The sequence below is a fragment of the Neolamprologus multifasciatus genome, chromosome 9 (genome assembly GCF_963576455.1).
Source record: "Neolamprologus multifasciatus chromosome 9, fNeoMul1.2, whole genome shotgun sequence".
Lineage (NCBI taxonomy): Eukaryota > Metazoa > Chordata > Actinopteri > Cichliformes > Cichlidae > Neolamprologus > Neolamprologus multifasciatus.
In genome coordinates, this window is record NC_140447.1 from 22,180,205 (window position 1) to 22,201,561 (window position 21,357).

Below are 21,357 nucleotides of genomic sequence, written 5' to 3' on the forward strand. Positions count from 1 at the left end.
TGTCTGCTCGTGCGTGAAGGTAGGGGGAAGCAACAGCATGAAGTTACAGCGACCTGAATTACTCCAGACCACCAATCGCACTGCCATCCTCACTGCCACAGAGTCGCAGCCTCACTGCTCTCTACAAAGTGAAAAACACTTCCTGTGTTCAAGAGTGACAATGAAGCGACACACCAGCGACTAACCGGCGTCCCATTAATGAAAAACCTTTAGCTGACGGCTAAAGACACCTTTAGTGAGATCACACATAGAAGAATAAATGGGTGTGTAGACTGAGGCGAAGTGGTGTCAGACTGCTTCAAACAGCGATAACAAGCAGAACGAGGATCATGTGTCTGTCGTTACTCTGAAGTACTCACATGACAAACTCCTGCTCATCCTCGGCCTGGAAATGATACGTCCGGTTATCTGCAAACAATAAACGGTGGAGTTAAAAAATGCAAATGTCTACTTTTGTATTTATGATAGCCAGCATGCAGCAAACGATTAAAACGCTTATCTGTGTTCTTAATACACTGTTATACAAAGAAAACTGCATGTGGAGTTTCCACAGGTCCTTTTACAAGAGGCAACTCTCATCATATTACAAGTGTTTGTCACCGAGCCATTTTCAGGCATGCGTTAAAGTGTGTGACCGTGTGTGTGTGTGTGTGTGTGTGTGTGTGTGTGTGTGTGTGTGTAACTTACGAGAAATGAGATCAAAGCATTTCCGGTCCTCAGTACTTGGTTTCACCTGGCAGGTGAGCAGGTTGAGTTTGACTGGCTGCCTGTTGGACTGTAAGAACGAACACAAAGATCACACACTGGACCACAGTGGAAATATTACACACAAGCACAACACCGTCCTCACCTCAGAGACATAAATATTTCGGTGCTTTGGGGATTTGAGTTCAGTCAAACATCTCAAAATGAGAAGCAGTTGACACGTGTATGCATGTAAGCTGGTGTTCCTCGGATGAACTGCAGTGACTGTGTGGATCACTTTTCATCGTTCAGTGACATCATCGTCGTATTACCCACAAAAACAGTAATATCTGGTGTCGCTACAGCTCACCTGGATGAGCTGGCGACCCATCAGCCTCTCCTACCTCATTGAATAATTCACTGCCGTTAATAACTTCTTCAAATTCCCTTCATCTTAATCCCGGCAAAACTGAGGCTCTAATTTTCAGTTCTTACGATCCCCACCAAGAATTTTGCTATCAATATTATTCCCCAGCATTTGAATTTTGAATCTAAGAATCATTGCAAAACTCAAACCTCTACTGCCACCCAATAATTTAGAACTTTTAGCAGTCGCCTTAATTTTCTCCTGTCCGATTCCCTCTTTCTCTTCAGCCAGTCTTTAACTGGTCCAGAACGCAGCAGCTAGGCTAAGCCTCCTGGCAGTAGCGTCTTAAGGTGGCACAAATTGCCTGGAAGTACAAGTTCAAGAACACCCACCTGCCAGGTCACCACTGAAACGCCTACATCACCAAATTCAGCCTTAATGTATGCATGCTCTCTTAATCACAACGTATTTGTACCGGCATTGTCATGACACGAGCGATTTTACATCATAGCCTGTTATTTTTGTCAAAGGTCTATTTGAACACTTGGGTTCACAAGAACTCGTGCAGGATGTTTCATAGATGCATCTATGGTTTCATTCAAACAGTTGGGTGTCCACGTCGCCCACCCGCTCGGCCCCTAGGCCTTCAGTCTGAGTGGTAACTAGCCACAGCTCACATATCACCCCTGTTCTTGCTTCCCTTTGCTGGCATCCAGTGAAACTCAGAATCCATTTAAAAAAGAAAATTATTGAGAACACATGAAACCCTACATGGCCAAGCTTCAGCACATGCAGCAGCCCTTAAACTGTTCCACACTTTTTAGGGCTGTAACTCCCAATGTTTGGAACAAACTTCCTTAGCCCATCAGGTCGGCCGAATCTCTGGTTTGTTTTAAACGAAGCTGCTGAAGAGTCATTGCTATAAGTTAGCGTCTCTGGAAGTGTGTATGCGGGAATGAATGCAAGGCCGTATGTTTGTGCGTCTGTGTCCTGGAACATGTAGTCTTATCTTTAATATGGGGTTGTACTCAAACTGTGAACCACTTTGTAACTGTGTGTTTTAGAAAGTGCCATACAAATAAATGGATTATTCTCTGCATCATACGGTCAAATAAAGGTTAAACTTCATCACCCTTAGCAGTAGTGCCGATTAATTACAACAATCGTGAACACAGCTAAGCATCAGCATTTAACACTGTCATTGTGAGCATGTTAGCATTCAGCTAATACAGCAAGCACAGCCTCACAGAGGCCTCAACAAGTGATCAAGGCTCCTCCTCAAGCTGAATTCAAAGTGTGCAAACATTTTCACACACAATCCACCCGATTGTTGACGCTGTACATGCAGAAATATGGCGGGTGAAAGTAAAAGTTTGGTTGAAGGGAAGAAACACTTCAAGTCTATTTCCTGTGCACGTAGAGTGACCCAGATGTGTTTTTACAGGTGTAACAGTGATAACAGAAATGCACAGAAACCTCCTTTGATGTTTGGCAGTAGAGCCCATCTTGTTTCCAGATCCGGTGTTCTGACAAACCATCCTACTTTGGTAAAACGTCCTACCTTAAGTAGTTTATGCACATTTCTGCTGTCACAGAGTCATTCCAGCACAAATTTAAGTAGGTATGATGGTTTGCCACTTAACTTTGCCCATCAGAGTAAGCTTGTAGCTCATATTCATAAAGCCAGGACGGTTTGCCACTTCATTTTACCCATTAAAGTATGCTTGTAGGTAACAGTCACAAAGGTAGCATGGTTTGGCACTTAATTTTACCCGCAGAGTATTTTTCTAGCTAATATTCATAAAGGTAGGACGCTTCGCCACTTAATTTCATGTTGTGCGCATGCGCAGAAACAACGGGTAGGATGGTTTGTCAGGTAGGACGGATTCCCAGAACACCGGACATTCACGCATAAACACAACAAAGTAGGAAATAAAATATGAGTAACATATGCACAATTCGTTTTGCTGACTTGGGTTTCCCACAAACTGAGGGGTCTTCACGTTGTTCATTTTGTCAGAAACAACAAAAATAAATTATATAGAAAAGGAGAAAAAAATGCTCATGTTTGAGTAGCTGGAGCCACCAGATGGTGGGTATATTTTCATTTTAAAAGGATTTGCATAATTCTCGTAGATAATTGTATGAACTCATGTTTTTATTATTCAACAAAGCTTCTGCGGTCCGAACTACAAGCTGAACTCAAGGTGCCCCCATTAAGACAGTGGACTGAGCTGGCTGGGCTGTGTACTGTAATAATTGGGTCCAGTTGGCACGTACATACTGAGCATTGTCTCCTGCCAGTGCCCGGGCAGAGGGGGGACGAGGGCACGTGCTAATGAAATGCTAACAGGCTGTTATGAGCCTTGGAGTTGGTGTTAGCCTGCTGGCAAGATGCCACATCCAACTAAAGCCACCTAAAGTTCATCTGCACTGAGGCCTGAAGAAAAGGGAAAAACCTGAAGAAAAGGGAAAAACCTGAAGCGGTGGTAAACTGCTCTCGGACAGAGAAAAACGATTACAAGCTCAGTATGATAACCGCTCAGTGGGCTAAATTAGAAACTGAGGTCAAAGATTCAGTTCCTCCATCACAAAACACAATAAGAGAAAACATTTTCCTCTCACATCACATGTGACCACTTCCTCAGAGCGTCTTTGCAGCAGCAGCGTGAAAGTTCAAAACAACAAAGCTCACGTTCACGTCAGTCGCGATCATCCTGATCCTCCCCGCTGTGTTACAGCTGGAGCAACTGCTGTGTCTGCTGGGAAATAAGCCGCCAGAGTGCCAACTCCACCAAGCTCATCCCACACGCCCGACTCGCTGCCAATCCTCACTGGTTAGAAGTAAATAACGCTAAATTCAAACATTTGCATGTATGCTTAAAGCCGTCAGGGATGATTTATCTGATTTAATCCACAGGCTGTTACTACACAGACATGCTTGCGGATTTGTAAGGCTGTGCTAACACCGGCACGTTCACGGAGACAATATGCTAGTGTTTAGCAGATATGGTGTTGACCATTAGCCATCATCTGCTACTTAGCTCTAAACACAAAGTACAGCTGAGGCTGAAGGGAGCGCCATTAGTTTATTTGTTGAGGTATTTCAGTCTGACCGCAGCGATGACTGACCCAGAGTCAAGTTGTTAGCATAACGACAAATAAAACACATCTAAGGTTTCCTGGTGATGTAAACACTTTATGAGAGAATAACATCTGCTCTGTTCGGTATTGCAGCTACAAACAACAGAATATATGTATAAACTCTGCTTCTCACCCCCATGTGTGGTTTGTGGTAAGTGTGTCTTCCTCAAGCTCAATTCTGGAAGTTTGGGGGTTTCTGCAGCATCTAAGCAGTCCTACTTTTAATCTGCACGCACAAACCACACAGTTAACTTGCAAATTGGAACCAGTCCCAATCAGTGGGTTGATATAATCTGCCAGTACAAAGATGCATTTGTGTTACTGGCTATTTTCTTTCTGCTATGCACAGTTAGGGAAGGTACTGTCTGTCCGGCAAAGAAGCTCTGATTTTTTACCAGCAGACGAGCGTCACAACTAACAGCTTGTCACCAACCAGTTTGTGAAAACTGGACAATAAAAACAAAAACGTAGGAACCTCATCATGTATACGTTTGACGTTTTATCTCTGCACTACAGCTGTTATAGTATTTGTATTCTTTTTTCTATTTTTACTAAAAACCAGTATAGTTTACATGTCAGTGTAAGTGCAATATTGCTTCCTTGTGTGCTATACTGAGGGAGGTCTGAGTCTAAGAATTTCACTGTCAGTAGTGATGTGCCACAAAAAAATCCCACAAAATCAAAATCTACAGTTCTCAGGGGCTCACCAAAGCTGGACAACAGAAGTCTGGACTGCTGTGAGATACTGATGCTTCACTGTACTGTACAGTGGAACAAGAGATTCATATCATGGATGCGCAGCCAACAAATCTGCAGCAAGATTGTGAAGCTGCAACGTCAATATGAACCAAACTCTCTGAGGAATGATTCCAGCGCCTTGTTGAGTCTGTGCCATGAAAATTCTGAAGGAAAAAACTGAACTAAACTGAACTGAATACAGGTATGGGAATATTGGTAAAGGCATATATCCAGTACCTGCTGTGCTCTATAACAAAAGGCAAGGCTGAAAGAATTTAATTAAAAATAATCAAAGTGCATATATTAAAATAAGCCACAGCTGGTAGCTCTGCAGATTTGATTTGGCAGATTTCTGTGCAGGATGCCCTTCTCGACACCCCAACCTTCCCCCAAAGGATTAATAAAACAACATTACAATAGTTGTCTCGCGCCAACTTGTCAAAGCTGTCTGAATTAATAAATCACATAGAAATGATACTAATTGCTAAATCTATTCTCCTGGATACATTTAAATAATATTAAAAGTCAAGTTAATGTTGAAGCTCAGTTTATTTGTTGGTTATGTTATCAGGTTGTTTGTTTGTTTGTTTTGGGGGGGGGGGGTCACTTTAATCTGAATTGTATTTATAAGCTGTAAGAGGAATTTCAATCAGAAAGTCTTGCTTTTAATATTGACAAGGTTCAAATGTTTTTGATGACCACACTGACGTAAGTAAGAGGCAAGAGAAGAAAAAAACCTTTAGGAGCTTTCAGCAAACACTAAAAGCACCAAAAACATAATAAATTCCTGAACAATGCATTGTTTCCTGTTAACAGATGGACTGTCCGAGCGTGATGAGACACCTGCCACTGCTCTGCCACAATTAGCTAAGAGCTACTGATTGCGCTAAGCCCCCCCGACAGTCCAGCTGGTCCCGTGGGAGTTTCGAGGCTCTGTAGGTTACACCTCAGGGGCCGGCGGTTGACAGAATTAACCCAGATATATGAGCCCCGCGTTAGATTCCCGAGGTCCGGAGCGGGAAAGAAAACATCACACTGAAACGTGCCTGCTGTACAAGAGCGGCAGCGGTGGCGGTACCCTCACACTCGCTCTGAGATGAGTCACCGAGGCGCAGCAGGCAGCAAGGGGGGGTAAGAGGGTGAGGCAAGGTTGCCATGACAACCCATTTATGTCAATTCCACTGTGCCAGCCTCCAGATTGTGACGAGAGAGAGAGAGAGAAAAAAAAACACAACCTCCCCACATGATGTTCTCCTTTTGATCCGCAGTCAGTGCTGAGGGTCACGGGGGTCATATGAGCAGCTGTGCCTGTGTGTGTGTGTGTACTCACTGTGGCATGAGAGATGGTGAGGATGCCCCCCTTCACTGAGCACTGCCTCCTCTGCCACACCTTCCTCAGCCTGTGAGAGGCGAAGGGGCGGGGTCAATCATTAGAGATATTTCCTGCCTGCTTTACATTTTAATGCGTCGTGAACGCACACTACAGCGTTTTTTTTAAAATTATTCGCTGTGTTAGCAGCTTACCCATCACTCTTCTTCAGCAGGTAGCCTTTCTTCTCACTCCCAAACTCCTTATTTCCCTGCAGCTGGTGCATGCTGTAGCCACCCTGCTTGCTCTGCGAGTCCTGCGCAAACCCACACGACAACACAAAATAAACACTTTGTGTGCACAGAACAGAGAGGCTTAATAAAGACATGCAACACACAGACAACACACACACACACAAAAAGGATGACGTCAAAGTGCTTCTGAAAAACAAACCAAGAGTGAAGACTTAAAAATAAAAGGAGGTAAAAGGCATGCTCTGCAACATCTCTACAGGGATAAAGCACTCTACTGTCAAGCTGAAGAACACAGACGCCAGCATGCTCAACATGCACCAACACTTACTCTTCTAGACTTGATTCCAGACAAGCAGAAGGCAGAGAGGAGGGGGAGATAGAGGGGAGAGGCGTGAAAGATCCGGCTCAGGTGCGAGAAAGTGTGCTACCTGCCCGTGTGTTAACCAAACCTACAATCCTCTGTGCTTATTGTCTAAAAGTGGTGCTACAGACAGAATAACTGAAATGTGAAAAACTGTATATATTGTTTCATGCAGACAGGCACACCGAGAGTGTGAACGTGTGAACCGAGAGGGTGTGAGCTAACGCACAGCCGAAGCAGCCTGTGCTGATAAGTAAAACGAGCCGGCAGTGCTGGCATACATGCCAACCCTCCCGATTTTTCCGGGAGAATCCCAAATTTCTGTGCCCCTCCAGAAAATCTCCCGGAGCCACCATTCTCCTGAATTTCTCCCAATTTTCCACCCGGACAACAAAATTGAAAAACCATATCGCAGAATTCATAGCGCGGCCCAGCCAATTCCAGTTTCCAACAATGGCGGCAGCTACTTAGTTTTAATATTACTCTTATTTCTCTTTCTGGGTCGCAAAAAAACTTTTAACATGTTTTCAGGTGAGAATGTAGCTGTGTAAACTTCAAATATCTGAGCCGACCGACACATCGTCTTCAAACCCCCGCGGTCTTTCGCTACTCGGGTTAAACGTGATATATAAGTCACTTTGATAACTTAAAAATGTTATTGTTTGGCTTTTTCAGTGTTTTATTTGTTCGTGACTAAATCGGTTTGGCTGAGATTAAAGTTATTAGATTAGATTAGATTAATTTAACTTTATTAATCCCTTGGGAGGGTTCCTCCGGGGTTTTCACACAGCCTCTGAATTTGGACACCCCCGCTGTTTCCGGCCAGCCAATGATAACGGTGACATTTAACGTATTTAATCCGATAAATAAACACTGTAAAATGTATTTATCACCCCCCCAACAGCCCTTTTCAATGTCTCCCTAATTCTGAGGTCTCAAGGTTGGCAAGTATGAGTGCTGGAAAGTGTGTGAGAGTCGGGCAGCGAGTGGCTCTCCACTGAGCAGCCAGTGAGGCACAACGCTGGTCACCAGCAAAGCCTACCACACACTGGCTACCAGCATGGTACAGCACTGGGCACTCGCTCTATGCTGCTGGAGACAAGCTCCAAAAGTTGGTGGTGGCCAGAGTGAGAGGACATAAAAAAAAAAGGAGGTTTCAGAATGACTGGGATGACTGAGTCAGGCCTGTTTTCAGCCCAGTACAGCCGAGTTTGTGCTGGGCTGGCAAGTTGTGGGTTTAAATTTGGCTTTGTGTGGTAGGGTGTGACCTGCTTACCTCCTTCTGGTCCAACTGGAGGGAGGACTTGATCAGATCTCGCAGGGCAGTCAGCTGCTTCTTCTCCTCATCCTGAGTTTGTTTGATCTGCAGATAGTGAAGTAAAGATATAAGAGGAAAGCAAAGAGGGCTAATAATGCACTTTTAGTTTAGTTTCCCTTCTTTATTATTTATACAATGTTCATTTAACCAGGAAAGTGTGACTCTTGAGATTAAAAATCTCTTTTACAAGAGTGTCCTGGCCAAGAAAGACAGCAGTATAATTAGCTGATAAAAATAAAAAACAAAAAGTATGTATAAACTTTAAAGGCAGTAAATGAAACATCAATAAAAGACAGTGTTTTATACCAGAAACAAGTGCAGTAATATTCAGGCAAAACATCTACAGCCCAAATGATCCAATCACTTAAATCGCAGAGTTTACTTTTGATTTGTGAAGATACACTTAGGCGCAGTGAATGTACCAAACTATTAACTGCACTGCTCTCACGTCAGCACAATCAAACATCGTACTAAGGAGCTGAAAGACTGAATAATGTCTGATCCAAACGTGGCCCAAATCAGGAAAATTTCAGGGCTTGAAAACAACAGTTTACAGGTGCTGAGAAAAAGTTATAGTGAATGGACTGGTTCTGTCATAGCTCCACTTTCTTCTTTACTTAAGCACTCAAAGCACTTTATACTACCTGTCTCATTCACCCATCCATATATCCATCTTACATTTACACTCCGCTGAACGCATTAGGAGGATCTCGGGGTTCACTGTCTTGCCCGTGGATACTTTGGTTTACAGGCTGATGTGGTCAGGGATTGGCAGACTGGTAGACTAGTAGATGACCAGCCTATACCTCCTGAGCCCAACAAGTTATGTGAGGTCTGGTATTTTCCTGAATCATGACAGTGGGTGCAGGATGGCCCAACTTTTCTTGCTTTAAAAAGTGCAAGAGCATGATATTCTGAGAAAACTGCTGCTTCAGTAGAAAGCACAGCAGTGCTGTAAATAAGAAGTGGTGGTCAGCATTTGGGGAAGGATTATCCTCGCCCCCTGTCAGAATGCTACATTTGCTTTATATATATATATAGATATGTAATGTGTAATTAAAGTGAAGTGAAAATAATTTGGTTTGCTCATTGTAAAGATACTTCTTAGTTTTGTCCAGGAAAGCAGGTGACAGACTCTTGGGATAGCTCAGAAGTTGTTTTCTATGAGAAATGAAACCCTATAATGAGCAGGAGATGAAACCAGAGCGAAGAGGAGTTTTACATTGTAGAGATCAGCTGCCAGCTTCTCGATGTACTGCTTCAGCTTATCTGCTGTCTTCAAGCCATCTTGGAAGAAACTGGGGGGGGGAACAGAGATAAGACGTGAACTTCACTGGCATTAAAAGTCATCCAGATGCATGACATGTGATCAAATGTCATGTGTTACAGTGAGCTTGGTTTGGCCTTTACGAAGGTCACAGAAAGAGAGAGAGAGGGATAGGGCGATGGAGGCAGTTTAATGTATAGCTGGGCTCGTTCTGGCACAGGAGTGCTGGGCAGATTTGCAGAGGTGCTTAGCACATCCTGAAATCCATTACAGATGTGTCAGCGGTACACACCTCGATGCAGCTCCACGGCCGCAAATCACCACTAATGACCTCCATCTCCATCGCCATCCCTCTCTCTCCGTCTATGCTTTTTTTTCTTCTCGAAACATACATCTCCCTTCCTCTTTTCATTATTTTCGCTGCCACCTCTTTCCCTCTGCTTGTTTTCTTTCAGCCTCTGCACCGACGAGCCCACATCTCTCCTCCCACTCCAGCGTGCTCTCCGTGTCAAGTACTGTTGACTTTGCAGAGTGTCAGAATGCACAGTTTAAGTGTTTATACTGCAGTTTTAGAAAAGGATTCACCTCCCTTGACTTGACCTCCCTTGGCACATTTTGCTGTGTTAGCGATGGATTCATTTTACTTGCCGTTTTTTGGGTAATTTAATAACTGACACCCATTACGACTACAGTTTCTGACAACCTTTTATTTGCCACTTTTAGTGCAGAATTGAGGGAAACATTAATCTAACACTGCAGTAGTGTTAGATCGTAACTTTCTTAATTTTAGAAGTCGAATTAAAGCTGAAGTGAACACAAAATTGCCTCCTGCACTTTCCGCAGCTTGCCATCCGGCGTCCTTATGCCTCTAATCCATCACCACTGCAGTTTTTTTCTCCATCAAGGCCCAGGTTGGACAGATTAAAGGGGAAGTGTATTGTTTTCTCCCGGTATTATGACAGGATCTAGAACGCTGAGAGATGATCTGTCATTCTGTCACGGGCCACGGTTCTGGCGTGGAGAGCACCCAATTTATTTACCCGCCAAACCCTGGAGCTGTCAGAACGCATCTTTGTGAGGACCTGTGCATATTTATGAGAGCTATATATGTGTTCCTGTGCACCCTGCAGAGCTGTGATTCATGCGGGAGCAAGAAAATTGACATCAAGAGCTGCACGGCAAGACAGAGAGTGAGGCAGCAACCTACTTCTTTTGAAAGAGTTTCGTTGGTGGGTGTGATGGACATGCCAGGAGAGCGTTACAGGGGATTAAGGTGGTACTTACTTGCACTGTGCGTGGTAATACTTAATTAGATTCTGAAGGAGGTCCACTCCTTTCTTGGTCTTGATCTCGTTTACTTTGATCAGGTACTGCAAGAAGGGGAGAAGCAGAGTTCAGCCATGAGTTGAAATGTAGGGTACGTTTAAAGGATTTCTGGGTTTAATGAGGTATAACATGCCAGCACTGTTACAAAGACAGTAAAAGCTTCTGCTTTTGCCTTAGATACTTATAACATGAGCACTTTGCATTATGATAATCTCATCCGAGTGCACATATGTTCATGAGACCTTTGATGTGCGAGCCAAGCCTGCCTCAACACTGTGGGAGCCGAGACCAGACAAACACTGTGAAATTCCCTTGTAGAGCAGGAGAATACCATCCGTCTGCCTTGATCTAAATAAAGTTTCAAAGGGTTGATGGGAAATATTTAACATTAGCATTATTTAAAAAAAAAAAAAAAAAAAAGGAACAGCCTCTAGAGAAAGTGCTTTGTAGGCTATGTGCTCAGTCTGGGTGCCTTCAGACGATGCTCCGACCAAACAAATAAAAGAGGATCTTAATCTGAAACTAATCCTTCAGTGTGCCAATCCACAGAGATTTACAAAGAGTCACAGCTAAAGACCACTTTTAGCTCTACGGGAAATTTTACTCTATTACACAATAGCGCTCTGAAGCCTGTGACGCCAACATACAGTTTCAATTTGCTCCTAGTATTGTGTTCGGATGCTTGGGTGCATTAGCACACGCCTGAGTGCGTGTGGATGCGTGCATATGAGTGTGCATGCACGCACGCACGCATGTGCCGCCCCCCAACCCCCGCTTTGTCTGCCTCACACAGCCTGTTGGACGGGAGATTATCCACATTTTGTGCCAGGCTTGTGCAGGTTCAGTGTTTCGCAGCGAGCTGCCGAATGTGCGAGTGTGGACTCTTTTGTGTGAATGAGCAGCGACGTTCGCACTGCTGCCGCGTCTGGGCAGAGCAGAGCACAGCCTGCTGAGCCCGGCCTTTCCGCACTCGTTCACTGGCAACGTGGGATGAAAAGGGTGAGAGAGTGACAGCGTCCTGTAATCTGGTGATTGAGTAACGGCGAGAGAGCGAGCGCACGAGCGAGTGTGACAGAAATGAGGTTAAGTGGGATGAACAGATTGTACCACTGACTGCAGCAAACGCCCTGCACACAACAGCAGCACCACTGATATCTCCAGCCTGTGTGGCTGTTGATTAAGAGATTTTTGATCTGAATGATTACTGTAGCTCCTCCTTTTTTTGGTACAACACCTTGTACACTTACAAAATGCTTCAAAACATAGACAACATTTTTTTAAATTACAGAACAGCATCATCTAACTCCCATCAGTAGAATTTAAGTCTGATGCATGTTATAACTCAGAGACACCAACCATTGTATACATTAGGTAACGTCCCTGAACGCAGCTCATCTCATCTTACAGCAAATCTGCACGACCATGTGAAACGATGATAAAGACATAAACATCCATGGCCCTGCCAGCTCATGCTCATACATTATCTGAAGTGGTTTGACATCTCTGAATATAAATATTAATGAGTCCACAGGCACACCAGCGCCTGGTGGGTCATGGAGTTTTTAAAACTCAGTGTTCAGCCTCTACACTGAGCTATATTTGTCCCGAATACACAGAACCAAGCAGTTATGTTCTCATTATAGTGCGTTAACATGTTCTTTTTTTAAGATAAATATATTCTTGAAACCACAAAGTCATCAAACTGGCGTTTTCAGTGAGGCCGGTTTAAAAAAAACAAAAACAAAAAGTGGTCAAAACCACAAAGATGTTTTTATCCTGCTCAGAGGACTCCTGTCGGTCTGGGAGGACAAAGCAAATCAGCACGGATGTGCAATGCTCTCAAGAATTTTAAAATCAAATCTGGGGCCGAGGAAGCCAGAGAAAGAGGAAGTAGGAGCTAATGTAATGTAGGAGCTACAACTCGTCTTTGGCATTCAGCATCAGCTGGAGGCGGACTGCTAAATTGGATAATGTGATGGTCTTCTGGAATCATGCGAAGATAAATCTCCCTCAAGTGCCGGTTCAAACATTTCTGCAGCAGCGTATAAAACACAACGTGAAAGGAGGCGCCGTGTTGAGCCTGCAGATGATCATCATAAACAATATGAAGCTTCTCTGTAGGCTGAAATGAATGAAAGGCTTCTCCTCTTTCTTACGGTGCTTTAGAGTGATTAGCTGTAAAACCACTTTCCTGTTTGTTTTTTTAAACACTTGACATCTTAAAAGGATAAAAAGGGAAAAAAGGGGGAAAAACATCATTTATATATAAAAACAAACATTCCATCTGAAGGGGGGGGGTAGGAATACATTATATGTATCCAAATACATCAACATGTTTTTACATGCCGCCTTACAAGAAAGAAAAAGGATATTTAGAATTTCCAGCCATATCTCAATAGCTCAAACGCTTCCTCCTTAATTTTGGGGACATTCTTCCTGTAAACTTAACTTTCTGTATCATATTTTTCTATTTAATTAATTCAGGAGGTTTTAATGTTTTTCCATCCTTCTGCTTCAGTGCCATCCTTCTAATAAATAGATCTCATCTTGATTTTGGGAGATTTGACAGTGTGCAACAAATTTAAATGATCAAAACGGGAAAACACAAATATTTTATAAATATGCCAAAAGTTTATTTATAACTAAAAATTATGTTGTTAAATATTCACATTTTTAGGCCCAAATTTGAGCCGGACTTCTCTACAACTCAGTAATTAATCAAGCAACAACATTCAACCACTAAAACTACTTTTTTCTTCAGGAGTAACTCGAATCAATAACCAAAGAATTAAAGGCCGCATTTCACGTGTTTGGCTGACAATCTGAACTGTAGCTGTAATTATTTATCTTACAAGCTGTTTTATTTCTGCAAAATATTCTTGAACACAATGCGAGCACTAATTATTTTCCATTCATTTCCATTTTGGATTTACTTTTTTCACTCGTCCACATCATTAAATATTTTCTAGTTACTAAAATCTGAAAATCTGATGTTTTAATAATTTGACTTTTTCACATTTTTTACTCATGTTTTTCTTCTTTTACTGTTTACTGTTTCACTTCATTTTTCAGCACTTTTGTAGCAGCATTTGCAGATCGAGCTGTCTGCAGCTCTTAACAGTGGCTGCTCAGCAGGAAACGGTTGTGACTAGCTGATAAACATAGTGTGAAGTCAGAAGAGACTAAAAGCAGAACAAAAATAAATAAGTACATAAAGTGACCATAAACAACTTCAAATTCACGATAATGAAGCTCTTTAAATGCTAAACGTGTGAGTACTACGCTTGATAAAAACTTAAAGAGTTAGGGAATCTCACATAGACACTTATAGCTAAAGATTAGGAGCTCCATAGTTTCCTCAAAGTCCCAGAATGTATTTATTTTAAAACTTGTGTGCCCAATATAATTTATTATGAATTCAAATGAGTCTCAAACAACTTCAGATGCACAAAGCCGCTGCATAATAATGACAGCTCAGCTAATCAAGGTTTATTTTTACCTTGGCTTGTCTTACAGAAGTTCTGCTGCATGCAAACATCATTTGCTTTGCAAAGGCGTAAATGATTCCCGCTGATAACAATCCCATGTCTTTCTGTAAGAGCAGCACGATTTTAATTGTAAGACATTCAGAGGCGAAAATAAACTTGATTAGCTGAGCTCACTCCATTAAGTATGTGCATCAGGGACACAAGATTAAAAGAAAAAAAAAACATCTTAAAACACCTTAAGGGGACCTATAAAAGCTGAGATTCAAATAAAGTATATATTATACCAGAAAAAAAATGCAAGTAAGGGTCAAGTGAAAGTGAGCTAAAATGCACACTAGCATGTCCAAACACTGAACAGAGCAGCCAAGCGGATTAGCAGCTGGTATTACAACATTAAAAGCCGTTACTAGGAGAGCTAAAACTATTATAAGATAAGGGCTTTGGTTTTAGAGCCACAAACCTATAACACCGCTAACACACTGGCATCCTGACAGAGTTGGTGAGAATACCTGTCAGAAGGTTAGCATATTAGCATCTACAGTAGTGCAAAAAAGTACACCTTCTTCACTTTTACATAACAGGACATAATGAAATATAATTTGGTACCTAACCAGATTACCAAAATAATAAAAAAAAAAACCCTCAGATGATCAACAACATGACAGATTACACTATTTCATTATTTATTCAACAAAAACTCAAAGTCCAGAAGCAGTGAAAAACTAAGTACACCCTGTGACTAAACATCTTGTAGAACCACGTTTAGCAGCAATAACTGGAAGTAATCATTTTCTGTATGGCTTTATCGGTCTCTCACATCGTTTTGAAGGAGTTAATGGCCGACAGCAAGGTGTTCAGGTCTTGTGGATGCAAAACCCCAATCGACACTTCTCCACCACCGTGCATAACAGTTGGTATGAGGCATTTGTGCTGATATGTTGTGCATTAGAGATTTGGGAGGTAGGTAATACTTTCAAACAAGCTATACTTGTTATGTCTTTTTCTAAATGTACTTTTAACATGCTAACTGAGGCCTGTAGAGTCGAGATTGGCTAATTCTTCTAAGCATGGCAACACTACAAGAGCTTAAACGGTTTCCACTTGTAAATACTCTTTCTCACTGTACAGTGACGGACTTCAAATTGTTTGGTAATGATTTTAAAACCCTTCTCAGATTGATGGGCAGCAGCAATCTTTGCAGGTATCAATCCTCCTCTGCAGGGTGTGAACACATAATGCTTCAGACCATCAAACTGCCAAAATCTCACTTTTATGGAGGTGCTCTACTTGCTGATAATCAGCCAATCAAGTGCATTTGAATTGGAAGCTCCTGGCTGCTACTCATCCTTTTAATTCCTGTAGATGTAATCAGAGTGTTTTTTACACACTACTTCTAGATTTTTTCCTAATTTTTCTCAATTAAAACAGTGGAATATATCAAGTGTTGCTATTCATCTGACGTTTTATTTATCTAATTTTAAAACCTGCCAAGGACCAGATTGTTTTTATTATGTCCTGATACATAAAACCTTAGAATTGATAGAGGGTGTACTTTCCTTTTCTAATGTGAAGCTGAGCTGTTAGCGATTAGCTCAGAGATTCTTAATATTCTCATGTTGGCTCATGTTTAGCTTTAGAAGTCGTTGGAAAACATCAGCGGTAATCAAGTATGACTTGATCAGCCATTCAGTACGTGCTCTGTAACAGAGTAAGGAGAAGTTGGAAGACAGGTGGAAAATGTGGCCAAGGAAATACTTGAGAACCACAGTGAGAAGGGGGCAGATCAGCATGGCAGGGCACAAAAGAAGTGCAGCGAGTTTTGTAGTGAATAATTCACACAGCCAACAGCAGTGGAGCAGCCACTGGTCCATTATGTAAAAAATCCTACCAGGATAAAACAGTGAACGAGGCGTAGGCGTCACCACCCACCACTAGAGACGTTTTTGGCAGAGCAGAGTGAGCTCTAACAGTTTGTTCTGATTCTCATGGGCGCATAAGGAGCTCGCAATTGTTTTACACTTAATTCTCGCTGTCAGATTTCTTTAAGTTTGCTCCTTGTGCGCTAATATCAAACAGAGTTACAACATGTTTAACAGCAAACACGTTCACGGCACCAGATGAACATCTGAAAGCACTTAAAGACAAACGTTTGATTGTTTAGTAAGAGCTCAAATATCCAACTTATGTCATCGACTCTTTTTCTTCTTAATCTTATCCTCTGACATGCAATCACTGCAACAACCAGTTCAGCTCCAGCGCTGACAAACAAAGACTGAAAATACACGCCTTTCTCTTGCATTACTGTAGCAGAGCTGTATGTTGAAACCCTACACGTGGTGCTGCACATTACAGTTTTGACAAATCACTAATTTAACCAAAAGAAATGACTAATTCATATTTTGCTAAACTACAACATTAATGAGAAGAAACTCGTGGATCCTCACTGTCATGTATTCTTGAGCCACCCCTCATTTCTTTATATATTTACAGGAAAATAGGAAATAGGTGGAGAAATTTTGCGAATATATACATAGACATATAGTATAAAAGGCAAAAAGAGAGTTTGTCATTATTTGGACAACCACCTTTGTTTTTCAGCACAGTCTGAACTCTCTTAGGCCGGTCCATGACACTGCAGGCGAAAGCGCATCAAATCCAACTTTTTTGACCCTATGCGACCCATATCCGATCATGGTATGACAGTGTGAATGGCACAAATCCGATATTTTCAAATCCAACCTTCGTATGTGGTACTGAATCGAATACATATCTGATGTTTTAGAAAGCGACTGCTGTTTGAACGGTCAAGTCGCATTAAATCCGTCTTTTACGTCACTGACACAAGACAGACGCCAATTATCAGCGGCGGGGAAGACATCCCGAACGCTTCCTGGCCATCCTGTGTAGATGTTAGTGAAACTGTTGGGAAGACAACGTTGGAGAAACGTGAACATTTTATTTGTACTGCATAATCTGCAGATTCTGACAGAAATCTGCAACTATCCTTTGAAGCACCGCTCCTCTCTAAAACAACAATAAGGATAATTATTAGGCCATATGTAAAGAACAAAATAACCTTATAACTTAAAGCAAAATTGGGAAACGTAAAGTCCAAAGCAGTCAAACAATACTGTTTGCTCTGGGTCTAAACAGAGCGCGTTGTGTGTGACATCTTCTTTTGCGCATGCGGGCCGCTTTGAGCGTTCACACTAGAGCGCGTTTGCTGTCGCATTTTATTTGTAGTGTGAACGAGCAGACAAAAAAATCGGATTTGATCAAAAAAATCGGAATTGAGCATTAAGACCTGCAGTGTGAACGTAGCCTTAGTGTTACATTGCGTTTGGGAGCATTGTCATGCTAAAAGGTCAGACATTACCGATCAGACACGTTCCAGCTGGTGTTGGATGGAGGATCAAAATCTGATTGCACTTTTCTGTGTTGATACTTTCATCAAATTTGACAACACCAACACCTCTGACTGAAAAAGAGCCCAAACCATGACAGTTGTACCTGTGTGTGTGTGTGTGTGTGTGTGTGTGTGTGTGTATAGTGGTGGTTTTGTCTTAATATTTCAAGCTAACAGGAAGCAGGAGACATTAGGTGACAGTATCAGTATCAAAAACATATTTATATATTTATATCTTACTGAATTTCCTGCATTTCATTTCAGTCTTTGCCTGAATCACCTTTTCTTTTTTTGTATGACAAACTTTTGAGCCTCGATATCCTGAAATATATCGGAGTTTTAATAGAAAAGAGTCAAAGAGAAAAAATGCTTTATGCTACGTCACGAAAGCCAATCAGCTGGGATTCTCCCCCACAGGCTGTGGATTCGCCTGACGCCACTGATGTTCAGAAATAGAGAACAATCTTACCAACTGTGGTTACATTTTGCTTTTACAGAGTCGGAGGAAAAAAAATGAAATGCATCATGGTCAAGTTTTGAAAATCTGTTTCTGTAACTTGATTTCAGCTCTCTTGGTCGTGCTCCTCTTGCCCCATTGGCTGCTGGAGCGACTTTTTGTGGGTTTGATGAAAACACACCAACTGTGGACAGCTACCCTGACAGGATGTTGAGGACCAGGGGAAAAATATGAACTGAATTAAATTAAGTGAGTGATCTTTTTTTGTTTTTCTCTAAACTGAATCTTAATCATTGACTCTTAAGCGAGCCTCCTGCAAATATAGAGCTGTTAGACGTAAACAAAGGCCTACCTCGCACATCTGGAGCTGAAAGAGACGCCGTTCCTTCTCCATCTCCTCTGCGATTTCGGCCCCGGTGATCTCGGTGCGGATCATCCCATGCTGCTTGGCGTGCTCTCGCTTCTCCTTCTCTATCTTTGTACTGACAAAAAAACCACAGGACTAATCATTACAAGGGCTACATTTCTAAATGTGACCTTTATTTGTCTTTCACATTAGGTTTGTGTGCTGTAAATTCTGTGATACTCTTTAAGGGGCCCTGCAGAACTGCTGTAATGTCGATAAAGCTTGACTCATAATGACAAACAGCGCAGATACAACAGCACACTTAAGTTATCCACTTACAACTTGGCTTCGTAGTCCTTCCACGCTTTGTCAAAGGGCTTCTTTATGTCCTGCAGAAACACAGAAGAACAAGAATCAGCAAACTACAAAGGAGGTCACAGGAGGGACGGAGTTATTTGAAGAGTTGGATCGCTGCTTGAGGCCCAGCAAATGCTTCACTACACTCTCGATTTATGGCCTCAATGCCCAACAAGCACCCACGCCCCTCCTTGTACCTCAAACATCAAGAGTTCATGGCCCAGTTATTCGCCTTAAACAACACAAAAGCAGTGTTTACTTCAGCGAGATTTACAGTGTGATCTTTAGTTTCTTCTCTAAACTCCCCCATCTATCCTCCAAGTCTCTTAATCACAGGCACGCAACTTGAAATTGATAGAGAGATGGGCTGACCGGCCATCTATCCCCCTGCCCCACTGAGATGTACTATTAGGGGCCCTGGAAGAGTCGAGAGAGAGAAAAGGAGGAGGAAGAAGAGAAATAGTTTTATAGTAAATCTTACCCCTTTCACGCCTTTCAGATCACCCTTCAGCAGCGAGTCCAGGGTGAAGATCACATTGTGGCTGAGGCTTTGGAGCTAAAAGAGACAAGAGGAGGAGGAGGGAGAGGATTTATAATGAGGAGAGAAAACATAGTTCGTATATCAAACCATAGCGTCAGAGGCAGACGTTAAAGGGACTGCCAAGTAAAACCACAAAAAGAACCAACAATTAAATTCTATTACAAACAAGTATTGTCTGTGCAGCCAGAGCTCGATATAACTCACTCCGCTGTGCCACAGATCTGTCCAAAAGTATTAAAACACCGGGTTAAACGTTCCTTACTTATGAGCATAGCAAGTCTAAGCATAAATACACTGTAGGTTACAATCCTGCTACTAAACCTTCAGCCATCAGAGGACCAAATGTTTATTTACTGCAATCCACAGCTGAAAACAGACCTTGCTAAATTCTTGGGTAACATTAAAAACTGCAGCCCCCAGGTACATTTAGGACGACTCATACTATTACACCACAACTCATGCATTGTAATTTTATCCCACTGCCAGGTTATTGCTAGGCAACGTGATGACGTCATAATATAGTTAAGGACCTTCAGGGTCCTAAGATGTACCTGTGTGCCAAGTTGGGCTGTTGAACACGTGATTGAGTAGGGCGAGTTGCAAACAAAGACAAAGTAACACACATATCAGGGCTTGGAAAATCGCTAGCCCGACGTCCCGGGGCTAGCGATTTTTCCAGTTGGGCTACCAAAATCTAACTCAGCCCTGCCCGTCGGGCCATCATAGGAAAATTGACGATTTGTCACCTAGCCTAAAATGTTACGCTTTGGGAGTGAGAACGTGTTGGACAAATCAGACTATGAGGCAAAAAGAAAGCGCAGCTTTTTTGGTTTCATGGACAAAAGAATTTCTGTGGCTGGAATATGACGAGCTAAATATCATGATGTTCTGCCAGGTGTGTTGTGAGTTTCATTTGATTTCTGAGTCGACAAGCGCCTGGGACCAGTGTTACTGGGACCAGTCATTTTAAGAAAGACCCCATCAGAACCCATGAGAAATGCAAGAAATGCATTATTGCCCAGTCTGCAGTATCTTTCCCAGAACAAACACCAATTGCAAAAAAACATACTACAAATAAACCAAGCACAACAAGAACTCCTGAAAAAGCTGTTTAGAACAGCGTGCTATATTGCAAAGAGTGAACTACCATTGGCAGAATTTAGCAGTCTTTGCAAACTTCAAAAAGCAAATGGCCTAGATCTTGGTTCCACTTACTTCTTACCCGTGACTTCAGTGAAAATTTCAGATTCAGGATCTGACACAGACTGATTCATGTTCTACACAGTTCTTACAAGTTCATAGAAATTTCTGTTCAATTAGAACCAAGTATTTGAGTTGATGGTTCTAATTTTTATACAGTTGTTGTGATTTGTATTTTAACAATTTTTTTTGATTAATTTTTGTTTCCGTTACAATATTATACTTTAATGTATAATATTGTATACAATATTACAATAATTGTAATATTACAATATTACAATATTATACTTTAATGTATAATATTGTAAAGGAAACAAAACGTAAAAAAAATTTCTTTTTTTATTCGGGCTACTTAAATTTATTTTGGGCTACCAAAAACTGAAGAATGCCTGCCCGAAGGGCTACCAGAGATTTTGAAATTTTGCGAGCCTTGCATATGATAGAAAAATATTGCAACAGACATGTCGGTATTAGCTAATATGATGTCCAACAAGTGCCGACAGCATACTCAACGTTACACACAGGAAGAAACTTGGGGTAAACGCCGCTGAATGGTGTCAGCACATTGTTGACAAGCAGAGCAGTTTCATTGTTTCAAATACTCTCAGCAGAATAGAATCACAGCTGTGCAGATACATTAAAAAATGGGATCAGCATCCGTCGCCCTTAAAAAAACAACGCAGTAATAGTCTGGCTGTACACATCACACATCACACAACACCAACAGTAAGGCTTAGACACATTTCAGGCTGCCTGGTGAGTGTTACTGTGTCCACAGGATCTCTCACTTCTGT

General features: G+C 42.0%; 1 protein-coding gene across 4 annotated transcripts in view; it reads right to left on the reverse strand.

Annotated features, from left to right (window-relative positions):
* Nucleotides 1-21,357, reverse strand: part of asap1b (ArfGAP with SH3 domain, ankyrin repeat and PH domain 1b) — an 80,780-nt gene that overhangs the window by 23,703 nt on the left and 35,720 nt on the right. For all 4 annotated transcript variants that reach the window (XM_085171610.1, XM_085171608.1, XM_085171609.1 and 1 more), the window contains exons 4-13: nt 19,304-19,378; nt 18,805-18,854; nt 18,472-18,601; nt 10,727-10,812; nt 9,398-9,473; nt 8,134-8,220; nt 6,458-6,558; nt 6,264-6,333; nt 688-775; nt 360-408 (exon numbers count right to left, since the gene is read on the reverse strand). In XM_085171610.1, coding sequence (XP_085027736.1) covers nt 360-408; nt 688-775; nt 6,264-6,333; nt 6,458-6,558; nt 8,134-8,220; nt 9,398-9,473; nt 10,727-10,812; nt 18,472-18,601; nt 18,805-18,854; nt 19,304-19,378 — 812 coding nt within the window. The remainder of the gene's footprint in view (nt 1-359; nt 409-687; nt 776-6,263; nt 6,334-6,457; nt 6,559-8,133; nt 8,221-9,397; nt 9,474-10,726; nt 10,813-18,471; nt 18,602-18,804; nt 18,855-19,303; nt 19,379-21,357) is intronic.